This window comes from Chanodichthys erythropterus, chromosome 9, assembly GCF_024489055.1.
Source record: "Chanodichthys erythropterus isolate Z2021 chromosome 9, ASM2448905v1, whole genome shotgun sequence".
NCBI lineage: Eukaryota > Metazoa > Chordata > Actinopteri > Cypriniformes > Xenocyprididae > Chanodichthys > Chanodichthys erythropterus.
Window position 1 is genome coordinate 34967505 of NC_090229.1, and position 21036 is coordinate 34988540.

General features: G+C 36.1%; 1 protein-coding gene across 2 annotated transcripts in view; it reads right to left on the reverse strand.

Annotated features, from left to right (window-relative positions):
- bin3 (bridging integrator 3) overlaps positions 1 to 21036 on the reverse strand; it is a 73986-nt gene that overhangs the window by 10864 nt on the left and 42086 nt on the right. For both annotated transcript variants that reach the window (XM_067395442.1, XM_067395443.1), the window contains 2 exons: positions 6785 to 6926; positions 3750 to 3884 (listed from right to left, as the gene is read on the reverse strand). In XM_067395442.1, coding sequence (XP_067251543.1) covers positions 3750 to 3884; positions 6785 to 6926 — 277 coding nt within the window. The remainder of the gene's footprint in view (positions 1 to 3749; positions 3885 to 6784; positions 6927 to 21036) is intronic.

A 21036-nucleotide genomic window follows, 5' to 3' on the forward strand; every position in this document is an offset into this window, starting at 1 on the left:
TTTGTTGTTGAATCAACTTCTGTCAGCTTGTTAAACATTTATTTATTTGGACATTTTCTACCATATGATGGTTGAAGCAGCAGCACGTGACACTGTTCTCATGGTAACCAGATCAACATTGTGAACAGAATACTACAAAACTGAAGTTAAAACACCAAATGATCATTCAATGGGATAAAGTAGCTTATCTTCCCTGCAAACGATACCATGAAGAATGTGGATATTTAACCAAGTCAAAAACAAATGAGGTAAGCAGGTATCCATATTCATTTCAGTATCAGCAGACGCAAAACGCTATTAAAGGCGACAACTTTTAAAGTTAAAAACGATTTAAGTTATAAAAAACGGTATAAGTTATGTAAACGATATAAACACCTTCTGGGTTCTCGATTTTATCGATTTGAGCAACCATAAACGACGCAAAACATATGAATTTTGTGTTTTTGATAGGATTCCTATATAGAAAAATCACTCCCTGCCCTCCAGACTAATTCGCGCTGCTGTTGTGACGTCATGTGCAAACAACCTATACACACACAGACGTCCTAAAAAGCATTTGGACACTTGAATGTCACTGCATAATATTTCCTTATACATTATTATTATTATTAATATTATTATTATGAGTATGATTTAGTTAATATAACTATTCAACAGAAAAAAATAATTTTATCTTTACTAACATGCACTTTCAAATCAATAGTTAATTTTTTGTTATTCATTATTCACCATGCCAACAATGGAGGGACTGTTAAAAAACAAACAACCAAAAATAAAAAAATAAACCACACTGACAATGACCACATGGTTTTTACAGAAAGCCACAAAACAACAAATTAGGAATTATATGAATTTTTCCAGAGAGGGGGTGAATTCACACATCCTGAAGACACGACTGTGTGTGTGTTTGACTTGGCTTTACCTCTTTTACTACATTCATTAGATTCTACTGTTTAGCTCACTCACACACTTTCCTTAAAATAACACACGCAGTCTGAGCTGTGGACATAAGGAGGCAGGATTGTGGGGGTTAATCACATTAGAGTGAGGGGAAGTGTGTAGAGTGAGAGAGTGTGTGAGTGCAGCATAAAGGAGTGTTTTTTTGTGTGTGTGTTAGGGTTAATCACATTAGATCTGGGTGGAGGGAGCGTCAGCTTTAAAAATTTACAACTAAGTGTGTCTGTGCGTGTATGAGGGTGTTTCTTTAATTTTTATTGATTTTTATTTTTATTAATGGCAATAGTTTTTTTTATTTAACTTTCTATTAAATGAATATCATTAAACTTTTTACCATGACTTGATAATTATATATTTTTTTGCTACTCTTCATATTCTTTTATGTATACATTTGGTTTAACCTTTGTCCCAGGTCCAGACTTGTGAAAAAGGTATGCACATATGTAAGTGTGTACATTTAGAAAAAGCTAGCTATACAATTAGCCTTAACAAGACAAGGGGTCTTGTTTGTTCATGTTTGTAAAGGGTTTTAAAACCAACTTTGTTTTGCCCAATGGCAGGTTAATTAGGAACATTTACTAGCCTTAAAGTCCCCATGAAATCAAAATTGAAGTTTTTTGGCTTTTAGTATAGATATGTTCGCCTTACTGTTATTTATAAGCTAGTGTGCTCCAAAACAATGACAAAGCCAAGCTGTGATATAAACAAAATGCTATTGGCTATATCAAAAAGGGGAGGAGCTGTTTGATATGTCCTGCCCTGTCTTCCTGTTTCAGTGGAAATCACGTCAACACACATAATGCTGCGCGTTCCAAGGCACTTCAGTGGGCCTTTAACTATATTATTACAGCCTTGGGGAAGCATTTTGTATTATTTCCTAAAAATACATATTTATGTAAACATTAAAGGTACAATATGTAAAATTTTTGCAGTAAAATATCCAAAAACCACTAGGCTAGTGTTATATATTTTGTCCAGCTGATTACTAACAATATCTCTAATGTTTTCAACTACTTGTAAATCATGAGAAAATTCCCATTCTAAACAGTGACACGGGGCAGTGCAGTCGCCTGTCAATGACGTCAGTTACCTTTGTTACCGCCTTTACTGACGTAGAAACCACATGACAACAGTGCCGTGGACAAATGCGGAAGTAGTGTCTAGCGTCCAGCAAACCACTAGCTTGCTTCAAGCAGTTCCTTATTTACTTCTTGCACGTTTTATGGTGGATTGTGTTACTTATTTATGGAACATAATTACTGTTTACCATCTGCCGCTGGTTCTGTCGACAAGGACAGCTCCCGTAAACTCATGACCAGAAAAGCGGAAGCGGCGCCGGCGACTGTGTCATAATAAAAGTCCCGCTGCTCGTGAGGCGTGTGTTGATCAATCGCTCCAGCTCCTCGTTCAGCTCCCGCAACACTCGCTCCTGCTCTGCTTCATACTACAGTAATGTTAATAATCGCATCCACGAACATGAGTTCTTCCAGACTCCAATCCCTATTCTTTTGCACCGTCCGTTGAGATGGAGACCACATGTCCCAAGTTTCCGCTCTAAAACTTGGCGTCATCAAACTACGCCTTTGTTTTGAATAGGCTTCTAGCGACCTCTAGCGGAAAAAAATATCACAAATTGTACCTTTAATATTTTTGTCCCAAAATACATAATTTGCACAGGACATTCAGTCTTCATACTTCAATACATTGCATGCATTATTTGCTTAATTACCAGTCTGTTGACCAGTTACTGAACATTTAGAAGTTTGTAAGTGTTAATTTTAATACTCTACTTTTGTAGCATGTTAACTTTCAATTTTAAAGGATTAGTTCACTTCAGAATTGTAATTTACTGATAATTTACTCACACCCATGTCATGCAAGATGTTTATGTCTTTCTTCAGTCGAAAAGAAATTAAGGTTTTTAATGAAAACATTCCAGGATTTTTCGCCATATAGTGGACTTCAACAGTTATCAACGGGTTGAAGGTCCAGATTACAATTTCAGTGCAGCTTCAAAGGGCTCTGTCGATACCAGACGAAGAATAAGAGCCTTAAAAAATAAAAAAATAAAAAAATAAAAATGCGTATACATTTTAACCGCAAATGCTCGTTTTGCATTGCGATGCGATGCGCCACGCATTATGTAATCACGTTAGAAAGGTCTCATTTTCTAATTTTCGTCTCATTTTCTCCTCCAACTTCAAAATCGTCAACATCGTTGTTTTACCTTTTTTTGTAAAGGGCATTTGGCTTAGTCATTGCATGTTCACTTTGTAGACACTGGATCAGTACTTCCACCTACGTCACCCGTAACCTTTCCAATATAATGCGTGGAGCATCGCAAAGCTAGTGCAAGATGAGCATTTGTGGCTAAAAAGTACATACATTTTTATTTTTATTTTTTGAAAATGTTTTGCTAGATAGTTCATTATATGGAGTCCACTATATAGAGAAAAATCCTGGAATGTTTTCCTCAAAAACCTTCATTTCTTTTCAACTGAAGAAAGAAAGACATGAACATCTTGGATGACATGGGGGTGAGTAAATTATCAGGAAATTTTAATTCTGAAGTGAACTAATCCTTTAAGTCCAATCATAATGGTAAAACACAAAATAACTTGTAATCATTTTCCATCCTCGCTGGTTGATTTTGCTACTGTGCCTGTAAGTCTTCTAAAAAATTCTTCTAAAGAAAATCATGATTTCTTGATATGATCCACATAACTGAGTGGATGTATTTTAGTTTGAGCTTTTTTTTTTTTGCGACTGAGCTGGGTACATTTGATGCTCACCTGAGCTCGTATCAGAGCCTCAAAGCTGGGCTGAAAGTAGTCGATGCGGCTGTTGTAGAACTTGGGCATCTCGTCCAATAGCTGCTTGTTCTTTGCTTCAAAGTCTTCTCTGACAGGCTTCAGTTCTTCCCTGGCCTAAAATCAGAACACACACACACACAAACACACACACACACAGATAATGGAGCAATGAATAAAACCAGGACCTGCCAATTATTTAAGCATGTGTGTCATTAGAATAACAAAAACATATATACTATATATACATATATATATTGTATGAGGCCAGAATATTTTTTCAAGGGTGTGGAGGTGGGGAAGAGCGATATTCATGATGCAATCACCAATCAGTACAGCGGACGGTAGGGGAAAGAGGCCTATAAGTGCTGATCTCTGCTAGGATGTGACCTGCTTTCTATATATGACACAGGACGTGTAAATGTGACTGTGCGCGCACACTTTATCTGTGCATCTATCCTCTACGGCCCTGCTGAAGTCCTTCAGTGTGTGTGTGTGTGTGTGTGTGTGTGTGTGGGCGATGAAACAGCCTGTATGTTGTACATGTATGTTGAAGTTTTCCAGGCACCCGTCTGTATCTGTTTGCGCACCTACAGTCCTCAACATGTCAACATACACATGCATAATGACCCAGAAGTGTGCAACAAAGAGAACAAACAATTATTCTCTGCCTGTGTTCGCTGGATCGTGTTACCGTGTGCGAATGCGCGTGTGTGTGCGAAACCCAATTATCCCTCAGTGTGTGTTGAGCGCAGCCTCTTGAAAAAGTGCAGCTGAGTTGAGAGGCTGTTTCTCTTGCGTGGGTGAGTTCGCTCGCATGTATACATGTGCTCTGAATACTTCTGCACCCATCCAGCCCAGCTTCCTTCACTTGTTGCTGCGTGCTAAAAAAATCCCGCCAGAACTGTACGAGAGTGGACAGATTAGAATAAACCCAATGACTCAAGGTCCGCCACACTCAAGCACAAGCATCCACTTCAGGAAGATCTATAAAGACCAGATCAAAACTCATTCCAATGGCTGCGTGTCGTTTTGAGTCCCAGCTGAAATCAAAATTGCTTTCTTAAAACATATTTCTGGTCTTATTGGGAACAATATCCTGTTCCATGTCACAGAAGTAAAATGCGTTGTGAATGTCATTTCACGTGGACTTATAATAATGGACTACTACAACAAAAATACAGTTTTAGCTCAATATGTAGTATGCATTCAAAATATTTGTATTTTGTCAACAATTATTTGCCATATGTCTACACCTTTTTGCTATAGGTTTGAGGTGCACATGACATTAAATTCTATAGCTCCTTGTACTCAGGGACCACCACTCAAAAAATAATACATTTATTGCAGAGTGAATTTTAAGAGTGCGTCACAAGGAAGCAGAGTTTCATTTTAAACTCTTATCCCAATGAACATTTGTGCTGAAAATTCACACTCGGAGCAAACAAGGCTGAAGATATGCGATTTATCCATATACAATCCGCCAGAACAAACCTTGTAAAAATAAGCAAGTGTATTTGGCCTATTAAGGTAGAATATAATGTGATGAAGGCGATGAACTGCAGGGTAATATCTGAAACACTCATAGCAGAGGAAGGAATGGATGCCCCAATTTGAGTTAAAAGATCCAATAATCAGTTACACTTTATTTAGATGGTCCACTTTAGACATTCTACTAACTATAATTAACTTTGCAACTTCATGTCAACTAACTCTTAGAGTATTAGTAGACTGTTAGGTTAGGTTTAGGTGTGAGGGTTCAGGTTAGTAGAATAAGTTGTACTTGCAAAGTTAAATGTCTAAAGTGGACCATCGAAATAAAGTGTTTTGCAATCATCTTTTACAACGAGCTTATTTACTCATGAACGTGCATAAGCATTACCTGGATAAGTCTGAAAAACACAAATTTGCAATATGATTTGCAGGTCACATTTTATTTAATGTATTCTTCTTGTTACAGTATGATTACACAAATAAGCACTGATCTTAATTAACAACATGTACATACTATAAGGTTAGGGTTTGGTTTAGTGTTATATGCTTGTAATAAGGGCTGGTCATTGACAGATTTGATTTTGATTCACAAGCTTGCAATTTGATTCATTTCAGATATATAGTAATAGGTACAGCACATGTCAAAAAAAAAATCTCTTTTAACTAATGCTATAAAATATTTAGGGAACCCTGTCAGTAGGTACATTACTATATTAAAAGGTCAAAATGAACTTTTTTTTATACAAATATTTGAAGTTTTATATACAGAAGTTTTTACAATAATAACTTTTAATGACATAATTAGGTTTCTACTCTAATTTCTTTTTTGAAACTGCAGTTTTTATGACGGTGACTCTCAGGACAGATTTATTCAAATATATCTAGTTTATAGTCATTGAATGGCTTTCCTGTGCTAAATGTGATGTTATGTGACATTGTTTACAAGCTGTTTATTGACGTCTTTCTGCGGATGAAACACTGATTCATGCGAACCGCTTGAACTGATGTGGTTACAGCGACCTGTAACGTTACATTAAAGAGTGACGAAACAGAATTGATTGTTTGAAATTCTTGGTATTTAAGAATCAATATTGGTTCATCAAAATGAGAATTGATTAAAATCTATATTTTCAACCCAACCCTATTTGTAATTACGCACAATTTGCTGAAATTACTAAATACATGTAACATGAACACATTAAAATAAAGTGTTACTGATTTGAGCTAAAGAAATGGTACTATTATGGTCAGATTTTACTCCTGATTTGAAGCACATAATCTCGAAAATCAGTTTTGAGATTTCTGTTTTTTCCCATTCAAACGGACAGAGCTGTTTGTTTCATCTACATGGAAAACAGCTACCTGGGGCGTTACCAAGATGACCGCTGAGTGAACTGATTTGCATTAAAGGATTTTTGGTATTATTAAGAGATCAGTCACTCTTTGAAATATGAATGCCTGAAATTGCAACGCCATCAGAAAGGAAGTCCTGCCTTTCATTTAGATGGAAGAACTGGTTGTACCTGATGGAGTTTGACCATGGTGGGCCCCGTCTTCTCTTTTTCTTCATACTTCTCCACTTTAGACTGGAGTCTCTTATAATCTTGAAGAGCCTGTTCCCTGCGTTTTACTGCCATGTTCAGACTGGGAAACACACTGCTGTACCTGAGCACACACAAAATGGAAATGATCACATAAACAATACTAAGCAAAGACAAATTTTAAGTCAACAAAAAGCTACAAACAGAAGAAATGAGTGTAAATCACATTCACAAGTCACATTCAATTCAATTCAAGATTTATAAAGATACTTGCCAAGTTTGCATTATGCATGAGGCCAATTGTCGTGTTTCTATGACGAGAACAATTATAGCTGTCAACCTCTGGAGAAATTTATGGGTCAATAATATGAAGTGCATATTTTTGTGTCCAAGTGCAATATTTAATTTTAAAAAAAAATTATAAATTCATGACATATATCACTTTATTCTATAAAACCTATTTAGTTTGAACTCATTTTAGTACATGTAAATATTATATAAAAAAATATATAAAAAATATATAAATATTATAAAAAACAAAAAAATTTATATATATATATATATATATATATATATATATATATATATATATATATATATATATATATATATATATATATATATATATATATATATATATATATATATATATATATATATATATATATATATATATATAAAATTTTTTTTTTTAAAAGCTGTTTAGATGATTGAAAATCTTTTGTCAAGCAATTTGTATATTCTCAAATGTCAGGGTGGCACAACTGCAAACATGGCTCTTTTATTATGAATTGAAAAGGTAATAACAGTACATCATCCAGAGGACCCCAACTGATCCTTGTGAAAAGGTCTCAAATACTGGTAAGAACTGCTAATTTCAAGTATGGTTAGGTTGGTACACTTTCCATGTCAGGTGGTACAACTCAACTACAGTTTACAACGTGTGCAGAAATAATAGGCAAGTTTATTTTCTGATCATTTTTATTTTTTTTTTTCAAGCACATTTTACCAATTCCATACCACATCAATCTTGATAACTACTATTAATGTTGTATTTAATCAGTGATACAGTATATAATTGGTCATGAAGGCTGGAAATGAAAAACCGGTGTGCATAATTATTAGGCGGGTTTTCTTTTACAGGCAAAATGAGCTCAAAGGACTAGCACCACATCCTCTTGTACCACTGTTTGAAGAATGCATCTTCCAGAATCTGGCAGTAAGGTGTGGGAGTTCATTTTTAGTCCATCTCCTATCCTGGAAAGTCTGTCTTGCAGAGATGGACTAAAAATGATCTTCCAAAACTTACTGGCAGATTCTGTAAGATGAATTCTTCAAACAGTGGTACAAGAGGATGTGGTGCTGGTCCTTCAAGAGTCACTCTCAATCTGTCTGTCTATAAAGCCTAAAAAACAGTATTCATGTATTTCACAACACTTCAGCTGGTGATTCTTTTTAAAGTGGGGGTCATTTTTTAGGATTCTTTACCTAACCTAAGTCTCTGAGATCCTGACACCTTAAACTTCTGGAGACTCCAGGTAGGTTGCAGTTCTGGAAAATAGTGGCGCTGGAGACTAAAGGGTTCCTGATGGTTTCACACTTAATTCTTAAATTTTCTTTGCAGTTAATGTGTCTTTTCTTCTCCACCTGTTTTTGTCTGACCCTGCTGACCCAATGAGCGTTTCGCTGTCCACTGAACTTTGCAATTTTTAGTATTGCATTAGTATTGCTTCCTTCTCATGTGCATTTAATTATTTTTGACTTTTCAGTCTGAGTTAAATCTCTTTTTTTTGGCTCATTTTGCCTGTAAAAGAAAACCTGCCCAATAATCATGTACACCTTATAAATAAATAATTAAATAGAAAATGAATAGTACATTGTTCATGATTCAAAAATATGCATTACATCAGTTTTGTAAAGAAAACAAAACAAAAAAACACCTTTTTTGAAGCTTTATTTGTCAGTGACCCTTCCCCAATGGGTGGTTCAACGATTTACATATTTGCATTTCAATTTAGATTTTCTGAACAACCGATATGACAACACTTGGCATTTTCATAACAACAGGTTGACATATCTAAAAATAAAAAGTTTGAGGCATGCATATCTGAGGTTTGTGTTTATTAATTTGGTTGATCTCTGGCATTTTCTAGGCCACCAATATGACTGTAGTCTTCAGAATACACATCATCCTAAAAATATTTGTCAAAAATATCTATGCATTCCTTGAGGTGTTAAACTTACTTTAAATGAAAGACTACATAGTGCTCCATAGTGTACATGGAGAGAAAATCAATACAGTGTGTTGAACACAGCAAACAGAACATTCGTCTTTAGGAACTCACAGTGAGCTTGTTCGGACAATCGTTTAATAATAATGTGATGAGGTTGTTGATGTAGCATTAACCCATTTTAACAGGATCACTTAATTACAGCCACACAAAAGGCACAGAGGCATTTCACTTGAATTGTTGTATTGTTTCTATTCCAAATGAAAATATAATCTCTGGGTGAGAAGCCTGGTCTCAGGAAACTAAAAATAGGAAAACTCTAAACTGTAACTTAGCAACAGAGTCGGCCGCTTTGGTTTGAGGCCTGACTGCGTTTCGACTTCGCATCGCCTGGGAGCACCGAGAAACAGTACAAACACATGACCCTCACTGTTTTGTTCTTTGTAACTACTGAAAAAGCTACGAGTTTCGCAGTAGGAGGACAGTTTTAAGGTCAATGAGCTAAAAATGAATGTTCTTATGTGCATTATTTGGGGGATTTAGGTGAAGAAACTCTGTAAGGTGAATCTGTAGGTCTTTTGATGCATGGAAGATGCTATGGGCAATAAGTGAGAGAAGATACAATGAGTAAAGTGGCTTCTGATTAAACTCAAATGGAAACATTGCAAATTGAATTGGTGGCTTTTACAGAGAATGATAATTAGTTATTAAAGGCCTGTTCACACCAAGTATGATAAAGATATAGTTCTAAAGATCATTCTAAATATAAAAGTGTAGCAGAGTCCACACCACAACTATAATCAGTAATGGAATAGAGAAACTATATCACTGGTGTCACATTCAGAACAACTTTTTTTCCAGCTGATGAATGATAAAAACATGGCCAAAACTGGAGCGCTCGCTTAGAATAGACAGAACAATATTATGGTGTGGACACTAATATAGTTATAGTTATTATCTTTATATTTATGTGTGTTGGTTTGAATGGGCGTTAAGCGTACTTGAATAAAAAAAAAAAAATAATTCTAAGTAAATAATTAATAACAATGAACATAGATGGAATAAAGCAGCAATGGCATTTAATGTAATGCACATCTGAGAGAAATACAACATGTTCTCCAAACAATATGACTATAGGTCATTTGTCACTACCCTGAAATACGACCCATAGGAGCGTTTATTAAAGCCCTATCGACAACAGGACACTTTCATTTTAATGCATTGTTCCCTTTTATCTGAATCTTATTTTGGGTTTCGCGTAGCTCGATTGGCAGAGCATTGCAATAACAATATGCAATCATGTGATCATGCGATCGTGGGTTCGATCCCAGGGAACGTATGTGCTCAGAAAAATGTATATGCATTATAAATCACTAACCGTGCGTCCACACCGCCGCCGGTGAGAGCGTCAAAATTCACCTTGGTCACCCTGCCAACAACGCTGTACTGTTCGTTCAAACCGGCGCCGGTGAGAGGGTCAAAGTAAATTACAAGTTGCGGCAACCAATCGGAATCCTCTCAAGCGAGGACCTCTACATTCCGATTGGTTGCTGCCGAACCGCGTCATAGCTCATTACAATAGAGTTGACCTGACTTCAACTCTCCTCGACACTCTCACTGGAGCTCGCCACCGGCTCTCATTGAAAATGAATGACTTCCTGTAACTTTGACGCTCTCACCGGCGGCGGTGTGAACACACGGTAGGGTAGGTTTAGGGATAGGGTGGTTGTAGTCGTTAATAAAAAAAAAAAAAATTGTTTTGCTAAATGGAAAGAGGAGAAATGGTTTAAAAAGTCCACACATTGCTTTTAAATGAAGACACATTTTGATTGGTAATGACGGTCATACATCATTTCATGACGACAGACGTAACACGACACTGTCATTATTTTTACACCAGCTAAAGGGGGCATGACTTTAAAACATGAATATAAGTTGTAATAAAGTTCTTGAAAAACAACCTATAGGGTCGTTTTTTTTTTTTTTGGAGGACAGTCTCGAGAAATAATATTCAGGAAATAATGTAAGGGCTTTATTTTATACAGAGATATGAATGGATCAGGGGCTGGTTGCATAAACCACTTAGACTAGTCTTAAAAGTGAAGACAGTAATGTTTTTCTTGAAGAGTGTTCCGAATTTTTAAAAGTCTGTTACATAAAAAGAAAGAAAAAGGTAGATTGCTGTAATTTGAATTGGAAAAATAATATTGATTACCCCTTGTTTAACTGCAAGTTGGTCAAACTAGTTCTTAAGACACAGTCTCAATATAGTGACTAAGTTTATGCAACTGGCTCCAGAAGTGCAAATGGACAAAACTGAAGGCTGAACAAATGATTCATGCTTATTAAACTTTTTTTTTAGTATGACATGCACTGATGATTCATAAAAACAAAAACAGATATTATGAAAGTAAATCATTAGTTATTTAATTATTATTTCTATAAGCAGTTCATTATTTTAAAAAGAACCATTTAAACTGACAAGTTATTAAATAAGGATGTCAACATTATAAGATTAAAAAGGTGTTTAACTTTTCACTTTGCTTTCTAAAGTTTGGTTATAAAATAAATAAAGATTAATAGTGACAGCCACAGGATTTAACAGTAAAAACAACACTACCAAATCTGAATATAGTGTGAAGTTTTTTATTGCATCATAATATATAATTTTCATCATGTTCGGCTGCTCACTGAGGGTTTTATGGCAACATTCTCTGTAAAACTGCTTAGTAGCAATATTTAAGCTTAATAAGCTTATTATTTGAGCATTATACAAAATAATTATTACATTATTAGTGCAAAGAAAAAAATATTATTTTGCTTCTTTAAAGCCAGTAATTTCATTTGTAAAATTGCGTCCATTTTCCAGTCTTTTTAAAATCAAATGTCTTTATAAAATTTCTCACACAATATAAATGGGTCTTTGAAAGAATATAGCCGCCTTTATGTTGTATAAAGGGGTTCGCTTGCAAGGGGATCATGATATTTTGTGGTCCTTGGTATTAAAAAGTTAAAAAAAAAAAAAAAAACACTGACTTAGTGGATTAAGATCTAGATCAGAGAGAGAGAGAGAGAGAGAGGCTTCACCATCCAGAGCTCTGTTAAGACAAGCCCTAAATTGTTTCCCACAGGAAGTAAAGAAGGGAGCGGCACAATATCACTGTAGCAACGTCATAGGACCCAGCCCCACAACCCACGCTCACTCTCTATTTATAAAACACCACCTTGGCCCAATGACTACTCTCTTCTATCTCTCTTCTTGACACAAATGTGAAGTGTGACAACTGGATTATACAACATGAAACATAATACTTAAAATGGCAGAATCTATTTAAAATAGATTCATAGTGATTATAACCATTTTCATATCAAAAACAACAAACTCAAACTCTTTCTTGCTCTTTTTTTATAAACACCCACCAAGAGGTGGAGACAGCACCAAAACTAAAAATAAATAAATAAATAAATAAATAAAAAACTTAAAGGATATCAGATACCCGATGGATATAAGCCACTCAATAACTTTTTCATTATTCTTTCCAGTCATTTATGATTAATTGGAAAGGGTTATTAAAAATCATTTTAATTCAGAATGATTCTCTCATGAATAATTCAGAGTGATTAGTTTGACCAATTCAAGAAAAGAACTGAAAATAATATATTTACTATATACATATGACGGTGTCTTTTCCAAATTGATGTAGAAACAACAAAGACAGTATATAAATATTTGAAGGACTTTTTTTCCCCCTTAATTTCTGGGTATAAAAGGAGCAACTCTTCAACATTACAGTATAATTGAAAGCCATAATTTTTCACTTTTAATAGGTTTAAAAAGATTCTAACTTTTAATTTAAGTGAACTTAAAATAATCTTCACATAAACCCATAAAATAAACATCACATTTAGCTGTGCTTTTAATATACTGTCTCTATCAATATCAGCTCTATCTTTAAACGAGATCTGTCAGTTCATTTTCCCCCCAAGAATGTTTATTTTGCACATTAATTTTTGACAAAAAGAAAGTAATTAACTAGTTAAAACATTTGGTATCAATATATTTATGTGAGGATCGATTATCTTGATATAACATCAGTATTGCAAGTATTTACACTTATTTTCACACCTGTGTGTCTTAATCATTGGCAGCGTTACTGACAGGATTAAAAAAAGACAGCTAGACGGAGCTTGAAACACAAGTGGGAATTAATGTGTTATTTTTTATGGAAATTAACTTAACTAAATAAATCTGACAGAATTTCCTTCACACACACAAACTAAACACTCATTAAAGGGTCATGAAATCCCAAAACACCTTTTGAGATGTAAACATATGTATAGTCTGCACATCAATGAAAACACTAAAGGTAATATTATTCATAAGTGAAAAATAGTTATTTTTGCATTTTTCAGAGCGATTTCTGTCTTCCGGTTTGAAAAGCTGAGTCGGAGCAACGTCACAAAATCTGACATAATCGTGTACTTTCGGCCCAAGATTGGGCATGGTTGAATATACTGACATAGACCGTTTCGAGCGATTCTTGACATTCACTGCGCTGTAGTATGCATAAGATTATAAGTGTGGTATTATGCATGAAGAAGTATCACTTCTCTCGCCTCGGTCTCGTCATTCAGAGACATATCGTTGGTGTTCGTTTCCTCAGTGCCATAACACAATGTGTTTTCCTGAGACGCAACCAGAGCAGAAGTTTTTGCGCATGTGGATTGTTTTGCTGTAATCTACCAGCACAAATGGAAAATATGTTCGCATGAGATCGCATTTCAGCGGATAATTAAAATGTCACAAAAGTGCGGCTCACTCACCTCTGCCTGCTCTAGCCGCGTTAAAACACACGAGTCGCATGTATGTTTCCCTCAGCACAGCAGCACGTATTTGTATTTTGCTCGCGATGTGGTCAGAACTGGAGTTTGAATACAAACACATGAAAAATACGACTGTTATGATATCGCGCATATGATCGGTTTCAGCGCGGAGCTCCGCGATGAGTTTAATAACACTAGCCACGTGGCACATAGCTCATACAGAATGAAGTATCCATGTTTAAAGTTTTTATTTCACACATTCTCCTGCACCAAACATTAACCAGCACGGTGTAGTTATGCACACATATTTCATCAAGTTTTCTTAAAATGAATTATATGTGCAAACTGGACACTGATACAGTGGTGTTGCCTATCTGAATGCGACGACAATTATTCTAATAGACAAAAGAGACTGCAGTGCTCGTAAACAATCAAAGTAGCCTATTATTAGCCCTATTAAATATTCTTTCACATTTCTCCCTTGTGCTTGGGAGTTTGAGTATAATGAGTATAATGTATAATGAGTGTGCTCTATGTCTGTGCTTCATTGGTTGTTCTCTCCCCTCTTCTTCCCCTCTACACTCCCACTTTTCCAGAGCTTTACACGCCCATTTTTACAGAGTTTTTGCAGCTCAGAGGTGTGAACAACCAGGCTAAAACAGGGGGGTTTCATGACCCTTTAAGAATCAAAAAAGGGTAAATATGAATTGGATTTGGCCAGCTGGATGCTTCATAAGGTAATCATGCATCATGTTAGACTGTAAGAACATCAGTCTTGATGATCTAAGCAACACGAGCGATTCGCACAGTCATACAACGGTCTACTACAGAAAACGTGTCAGAAATTTGCACTGTCTAATGACTTGGAAAACTTACCATGTGCAGTTTATTAGGATGCATAAAGTAGTCACTCCATGTGGCAACGCGTAGGTGTGTTAGTGAGATGAGGTGGAGAGAATAGTGATACAGGACAAAAATAACATTACCTTTCAAAGGATCCTAATGCTAGGAATATGGTTATTTATTTTCAACAACATCTCAGTTGAGCTTTATTTATTTGCATTGGGTAAATTTCACTGTGGATTCGTTGGTTAATTAATCGCATTTCAGCGCAGGCTTCGCAAACAAACTTTTACAATATGGACTCGACAGTAATGCAACAACATGTAAGTAACTCTTGATTCTAATGCCTGCTCTGATATGTAAATGATTCATGTAAAGTCAGATGTTCTTTGTCTGTGTGTCAGTAAATCAAACCAGTGACTAAATGGTCAACTTCACGTTGTTTCTCTTAGCAGGGTGAAAATAATCTGTTATTTAAACGGTGATTAAATTACATAGAAAATGATCAAAGAACGCTCCCTCCACAATCGCTGGAGCTGTCAAACAAACAGCGCAAGTTTATCAGTGACTGACTTGAGACTTGTGCCAAAAATCCCGTTTTATGCAAGGAAACTCTTATAAATATCTCATTTGCACTGTTAGCTATGATGAATACATCCGTTAGTGTGCAGATATTGAGTTGCAATGACGAGATCACTGCTTTCATGCGCTCAACAACATGTCTGTGATCAGCTACAATGCCACGATCTAAATATAAAGCCATAGATCTAAATGTAATGCAACACTTTATGATTACTTAACCTTGAGAGCTGTAAAAACGTACTAAAAGTTTTCGAGAAAGTAATATTTAGCTATTTCAAATGGAAAGATGTTAGCCAATCACAGCAATGGGCGTTTACACTGAAGTCTCACAGCAGACACGCCCCTTAAAACTGAGCATTCAAATAAGAGGGCTAAAAATCAAGGGTAGAAAAAAATGCCTTTTAATTCTAAATTATGACCATTTTTAATGTAAAAACCATACTAACATTATAAGTGCACCACAGGAAACATTTTAAAACAATAAAACAATGGGGTGCATGACCCCATTAAGTCTGTAATCACTAAAAATGTTGTTTCCATTTCCATTTTGGGGGAGTGATTCCTTCCATTTTGGAACCTTCACATACACATAAACATCATCTAATTGTGTATGTCTACACACATTGTATTAGTAAAATAACTTGATACAGTTACATGGAATTCGTAGCTGAGAGCAGGTTTAGTGCAGGTTACTGCCTGCTATGTCTATAATAACAGTTTACGAGTGGTGTTCTTGGAAGTAAGCAATTTATAAACACTCGCTGTAATCTAGACTAACAGTTCAGACTGGCTAGAGGACAGCCCGTCTGACTCGGCACAACCTAAACACACAGTCATGTGCCCGTCCTGTCTAAAAGCTCTCTTGATATTTCAATGAACATCCGCATGACAGCACACACACTTATGCTCCACCTCGCTGGTCGGCTGTATAATTTAACACCCGTCTAGTCTGGCTGCGGGTGTGGTGGCCGCTTGACAGAGAATGGCAGAAATAACAGTTGGACGAAGTCGCAGTCGGCTGTTTGCAACAGTCACGCACACACACACGCAGCTCCGCGAGCCAAACCAGAGTCTGGACGGGATGACCGCTACAGCTACCCCGTGCTCCTGTCAGCAGGACAGCGTGACAGTACGTCTGCGCAAAAGTTTAACAAGTTCACTGTGCTGTAGGGTGTATTCTGAATGCTGGGTGCTGTGTCATGCCTGAGAACGCCTTTATTATAGTTTTTCTATTTTTATAAATCAGAATTGGAAGCTGGTCCACATCTTTGACCAGCCCTGTGTCTCTTTTAAGCAACACAGGAGACTGTAAACACACCATATGGATTCTCTCTGCTGGCATTTGACAAGGCAAGGGTGTATCGGGTGTTTGCTAGGGTGGTTACTTATTGGCCCAAGTCAAAAGAGCCCACCCACAAGTCTCTATGGCATTCTGGTATCTAGCTATGGCTCGGCTAAGTTTATGGGATTGTTCCACCCCTTTTATTATTTGGAGGGTGAAAATCATACAGGGATAGTGCAGACAAAAATGAATATTTTGTCATATACTTACCTTCAGTTTAGTCCAAACCTTATACTTGCTTTCTAAGTTTTGTTTTGTTTATGCAATGGAAGTCTGTGTTTTTTTGTACCCTATTGACTTTCATTGTATGGACAAAACAGATGAAACAATCAAAATACCATCTATTTAAATTTTTGGGCAAATTATCCCTTTAAAGGGTTAGTTTATCCAAAAATGAAAATTTTGTCATTAATAACTCACCCCCATGTTGTTCCCGTAAAAGACCTTTGTTCATCTTTGGAACACAAATGAAGATATTTTTAATGAAATCCAAGAGGTTTCTGTACCTCCATAAACAGCCTATGCAATTAAAATTTTCTGAAGAGACACAATCAGTTTTTATGATGAACAGATTGAATTTAGGCTTACAGTGCTCAGTGTAAATCAGTACACCCCTTTTGAAAAGTAACATTTTAAACAATATCTCAATGAACACAAAAAACAATTTCCAAAATGTTGACAGGACGAAGTTTTATATAACATATGTTTAACTTATAACATGAAAGTAAGGTTAATAATATAACTTAGACAACAACATTTTCAGTTTTACTCAAATTAGGGTGATGAAAAAATGAGTACACGCCACTGAAAGTCTCTGAAACAAAGCTAATTTTTAGACTACAAATGTCTAATTTAACAAGGATTCAACCACAGGTGAGCCACAGATGTCCAGCAGACAGTTGACTATAAAAGGCTGTTAAAACCCCTTCCCATTTCATGCTGTCAGCAATGGCACCACATGGAAGAGAAATGTCACAAGACCTGAGAAAGAAAATAATTTCTTTACACCAGAAAGGTGAAGGCTACAAGAAGTTCAGCAAAGCTTTACTTATCAGTCAGAATACTGTAGCAAAAGTGGTACAATCATTTTAAAAAGATGGAACTGCAACCATCTCACAGAGACGTCCAGGTCGTCCACAGAAGTTAACACCTCGACAGGAGCGTCTTCTGATGAGAAGGGTTGGGTACACTGCAGAGGAATGGCATGCATGGGTGCCTAGAGTTTGCCAGTGCCCATGCTGACAAAGATGAAGACTACTGGGACTCTATACAATGGAGTGATGAGACCAAGATAAATGTTTTTGGAACTGATGGCTTCAAAACTGTATGGCGTGGCAAAGGTGAGGAATACAAAGAAAAATGCATGGTGCCTACAGTGAAACATGGTGGTGGCAGTGTCCTTATGTGGGGCTGCATGAGTGCTGCTGGTGTCAGGGAGCTGCATTTCATTGACGGCATCATGAATTCACAGATGGTAGCATCTTCTCTTTCAGTATAGAGCAGTACATCACTCCATGCCCTTGGTCTTCGTGCACTTTTCCAACATGACAATGATCCTAAACACACATCTAAGGTCACTGTTGGATTTCTGAAGAAGAACAGGGTGAAAGTGATTCAGTGGCTCCTGATCTGAACCCAATCGAACACCTATGGGGAATTCTGAAGAGACTCTCCATCCAGCATCCAGTCTCTAAAAGAGCTCATTCTTGAAGAATGGAAAAAGATAGATGTTGCAAAATGTCTCAAACTTGTTCATTCCATACCTAGAAGACTTGGTGCTGTCATTAAAAAATCATGGAGGCCATACAAAGTACTAGATATAGTAGTTTTATAGTAGTCTTTGTTGTGAGGCGTATACATTTTTGTATCACCCTAATTTAAGTAAAACTGAAAAATTTGCTCTCTAAGTTATATTATTAACCTTTCTTTCATGTTATAAGTTAAACAGATGTTATATTAAACTTAGTCTTGTCAACATTTTGGAAATTGTTTTTGTGTTCATTGAGATATTGTTTAAAATGTTACTTTTCAAAGGGGGTGTACTGATTTATGCTGAGCACTGTACATTCACATGAAACATTCATCAACTCACACATAAGTTGTGTTAAACAGAAGCTCAAGCATGTTTGCTTGATGCGTGCAAGAACCAATGAGGTTCATTCTTGTATTACGCAGCACATTTGAACTTCCACAAGAACCAATGAGGTTCATTCTTATATTATGCAGCACATTTGAGCTTCAGCAAGAACCAATGAGGTTCATTCTTGTGTTACGCAGCACATTTGAGCTTCCGGAAGAGGTTTGTTCTCACGCGTCATTCAGGTTTTGTTGAACTTATGTTTGCTGATCAATATTTATATGCGAGTAAAAGGATAAATTAAATTTGTTCATCTTAAAAAGTGATCAAGTCTCATCAGAAAATTTGGCCTAAACCACTCAATTCATATGGATTAGTTTTACAATCTCTTTATATGAACTTTTTGTTATAAAAACTTTTTGTTTTTTAATTGTCAAAGTTTCAATTGTGTAGCTGTCAATGGAGGACAGAAAGCTTTCAGATTTCATCAGAAAGATCTTCATTTGTGAAGACTCTTTGATCTTCTGAAGATGAACAAAGGTCTTACAGGTTTACATTTTTATTTTTGGGTGAACTATCCCTTCAAGTCTGATCACTTAGAAAAGTACTAACACATCTTTGCAAGATTTGAGGCATCAACCATGTCTGTAGCACAAACATTGCAGGACAAGTTAAGCAACCAAGCTGGACACTTACTGCTTTGATTTGAATAAACTCTAATATATGAGCAATAGTTTGTGGTGTTTGCCAAGACAAGTGTCACTGTTACCAAAATATCTCCCCATGAAACATATAAGAAAAAAAAGAAACATTCCATCTCGTCTTGGTCAACAGAGACTTCAATGAACCAAGTCAAAACAACCTCCCCCTAATGCATATCGCCCAGCAGATATAATAGAGTGCTACTCACGCAATTCAAAACTGCTGCTGACTTCTGTTAGCGCAGACAAAACACACACTCAAAGCGAGAGGCACGCACTCACCTGGTTTAGAAATGAGTTATCACATTAAGAGATCCGACATCTGTCTGAAGCCATTAGAGTTTCAACAGCTTTTCAGAAGGATCACATTATAAATACTTTCCTCCCATGAACATTGGGAGAACAACGAGAAAGAAACAAGAAACGCTGAGCTATTCATGCACTAATGGAATCTTGTCTTTCATGGTATCTTGGCTTATGGCTGAATAAATGTGTTTCGGCTGAGCAGAAAACAAAGACAGTGTGTTTTAAGGATTCCACTGGAGGCGAGACGCAACGATGGCTAAAAGAATGCTGTTTTGTTTAAAGCTAAATATGAGATTTCTAGCACACTTGATATGGACACATACTAAGTTTGAAAGAGTCAATGCTGTAAAGGATCCGTTTCGTACCTTTATAATACACTGACAACAACCAAAACACACAGGTGGTAAAGAGAAAGACACATCATGAATAAAATTTCATCAGTAGCTTTTCCACAACCTGAGGTAATATATAGAAAGTGCACACAGTGTCATACACACAAATACAAAACACCATTGTGATCAAATAATGCAATAAACATTAATCTAACAACAAGATGTAACACAAAGCCCTAATGTACATAACTGACAATAATAAAAACAAAGATGCATAATAAAATAGACATTAAAATAATAATAATAATAATAATAATTAAAAAAAACATCAAACGTGAAGTGTCACAGGAAATGTCAATTACAGTCTAACAAAATCTAAATTAATATTAAATAACAATAAAATATGCTAATGGTCCTAAAAACTATTTATTTCTTTAAAGGTTTAGTTCACTTCAGAATTAAAATTTCCTGATAATTTACTCACCCCCATGTCATCCAAGATGTTCATGTCTGTCTTTCTTCAGTCGAAAATATTTTTTTTTAAGGAAAACATTCCAGGATTTTTCTCCATATCGTGGATTTCACTGGGGTACAACTGGTTGAAGGTCCAAATGTCAGTTTCAGTGCAGCCTCAAAGGACTCTACATGATCCCAGACGAGGAATAAGAGTCTTATCTAGTGAAGCGATCAGTCATTTTCTAAAAAGAAAAATACAAATGCTCGTCTTGCACTGCTCTGCAATCCGCACGCATGACGTAATTACGTTGGAAAGGTCATGCATGATGTAGGCGGAACTGCCGATCCAGTGTCTACAAAGCGAACATGCAAAGATTAAGCCAAATGGCCTTTACAAAAAAAAAGTAATAATAATAATACAATGATGTCAGACGATTATGAATTTGGAGGAGAAAATGAGTTTTTTACCCTACTGCGGTACTTCCACCTACGTCACACATGACCTTTCCAACATGATTACGTAACGTGTGGTGGATCGCA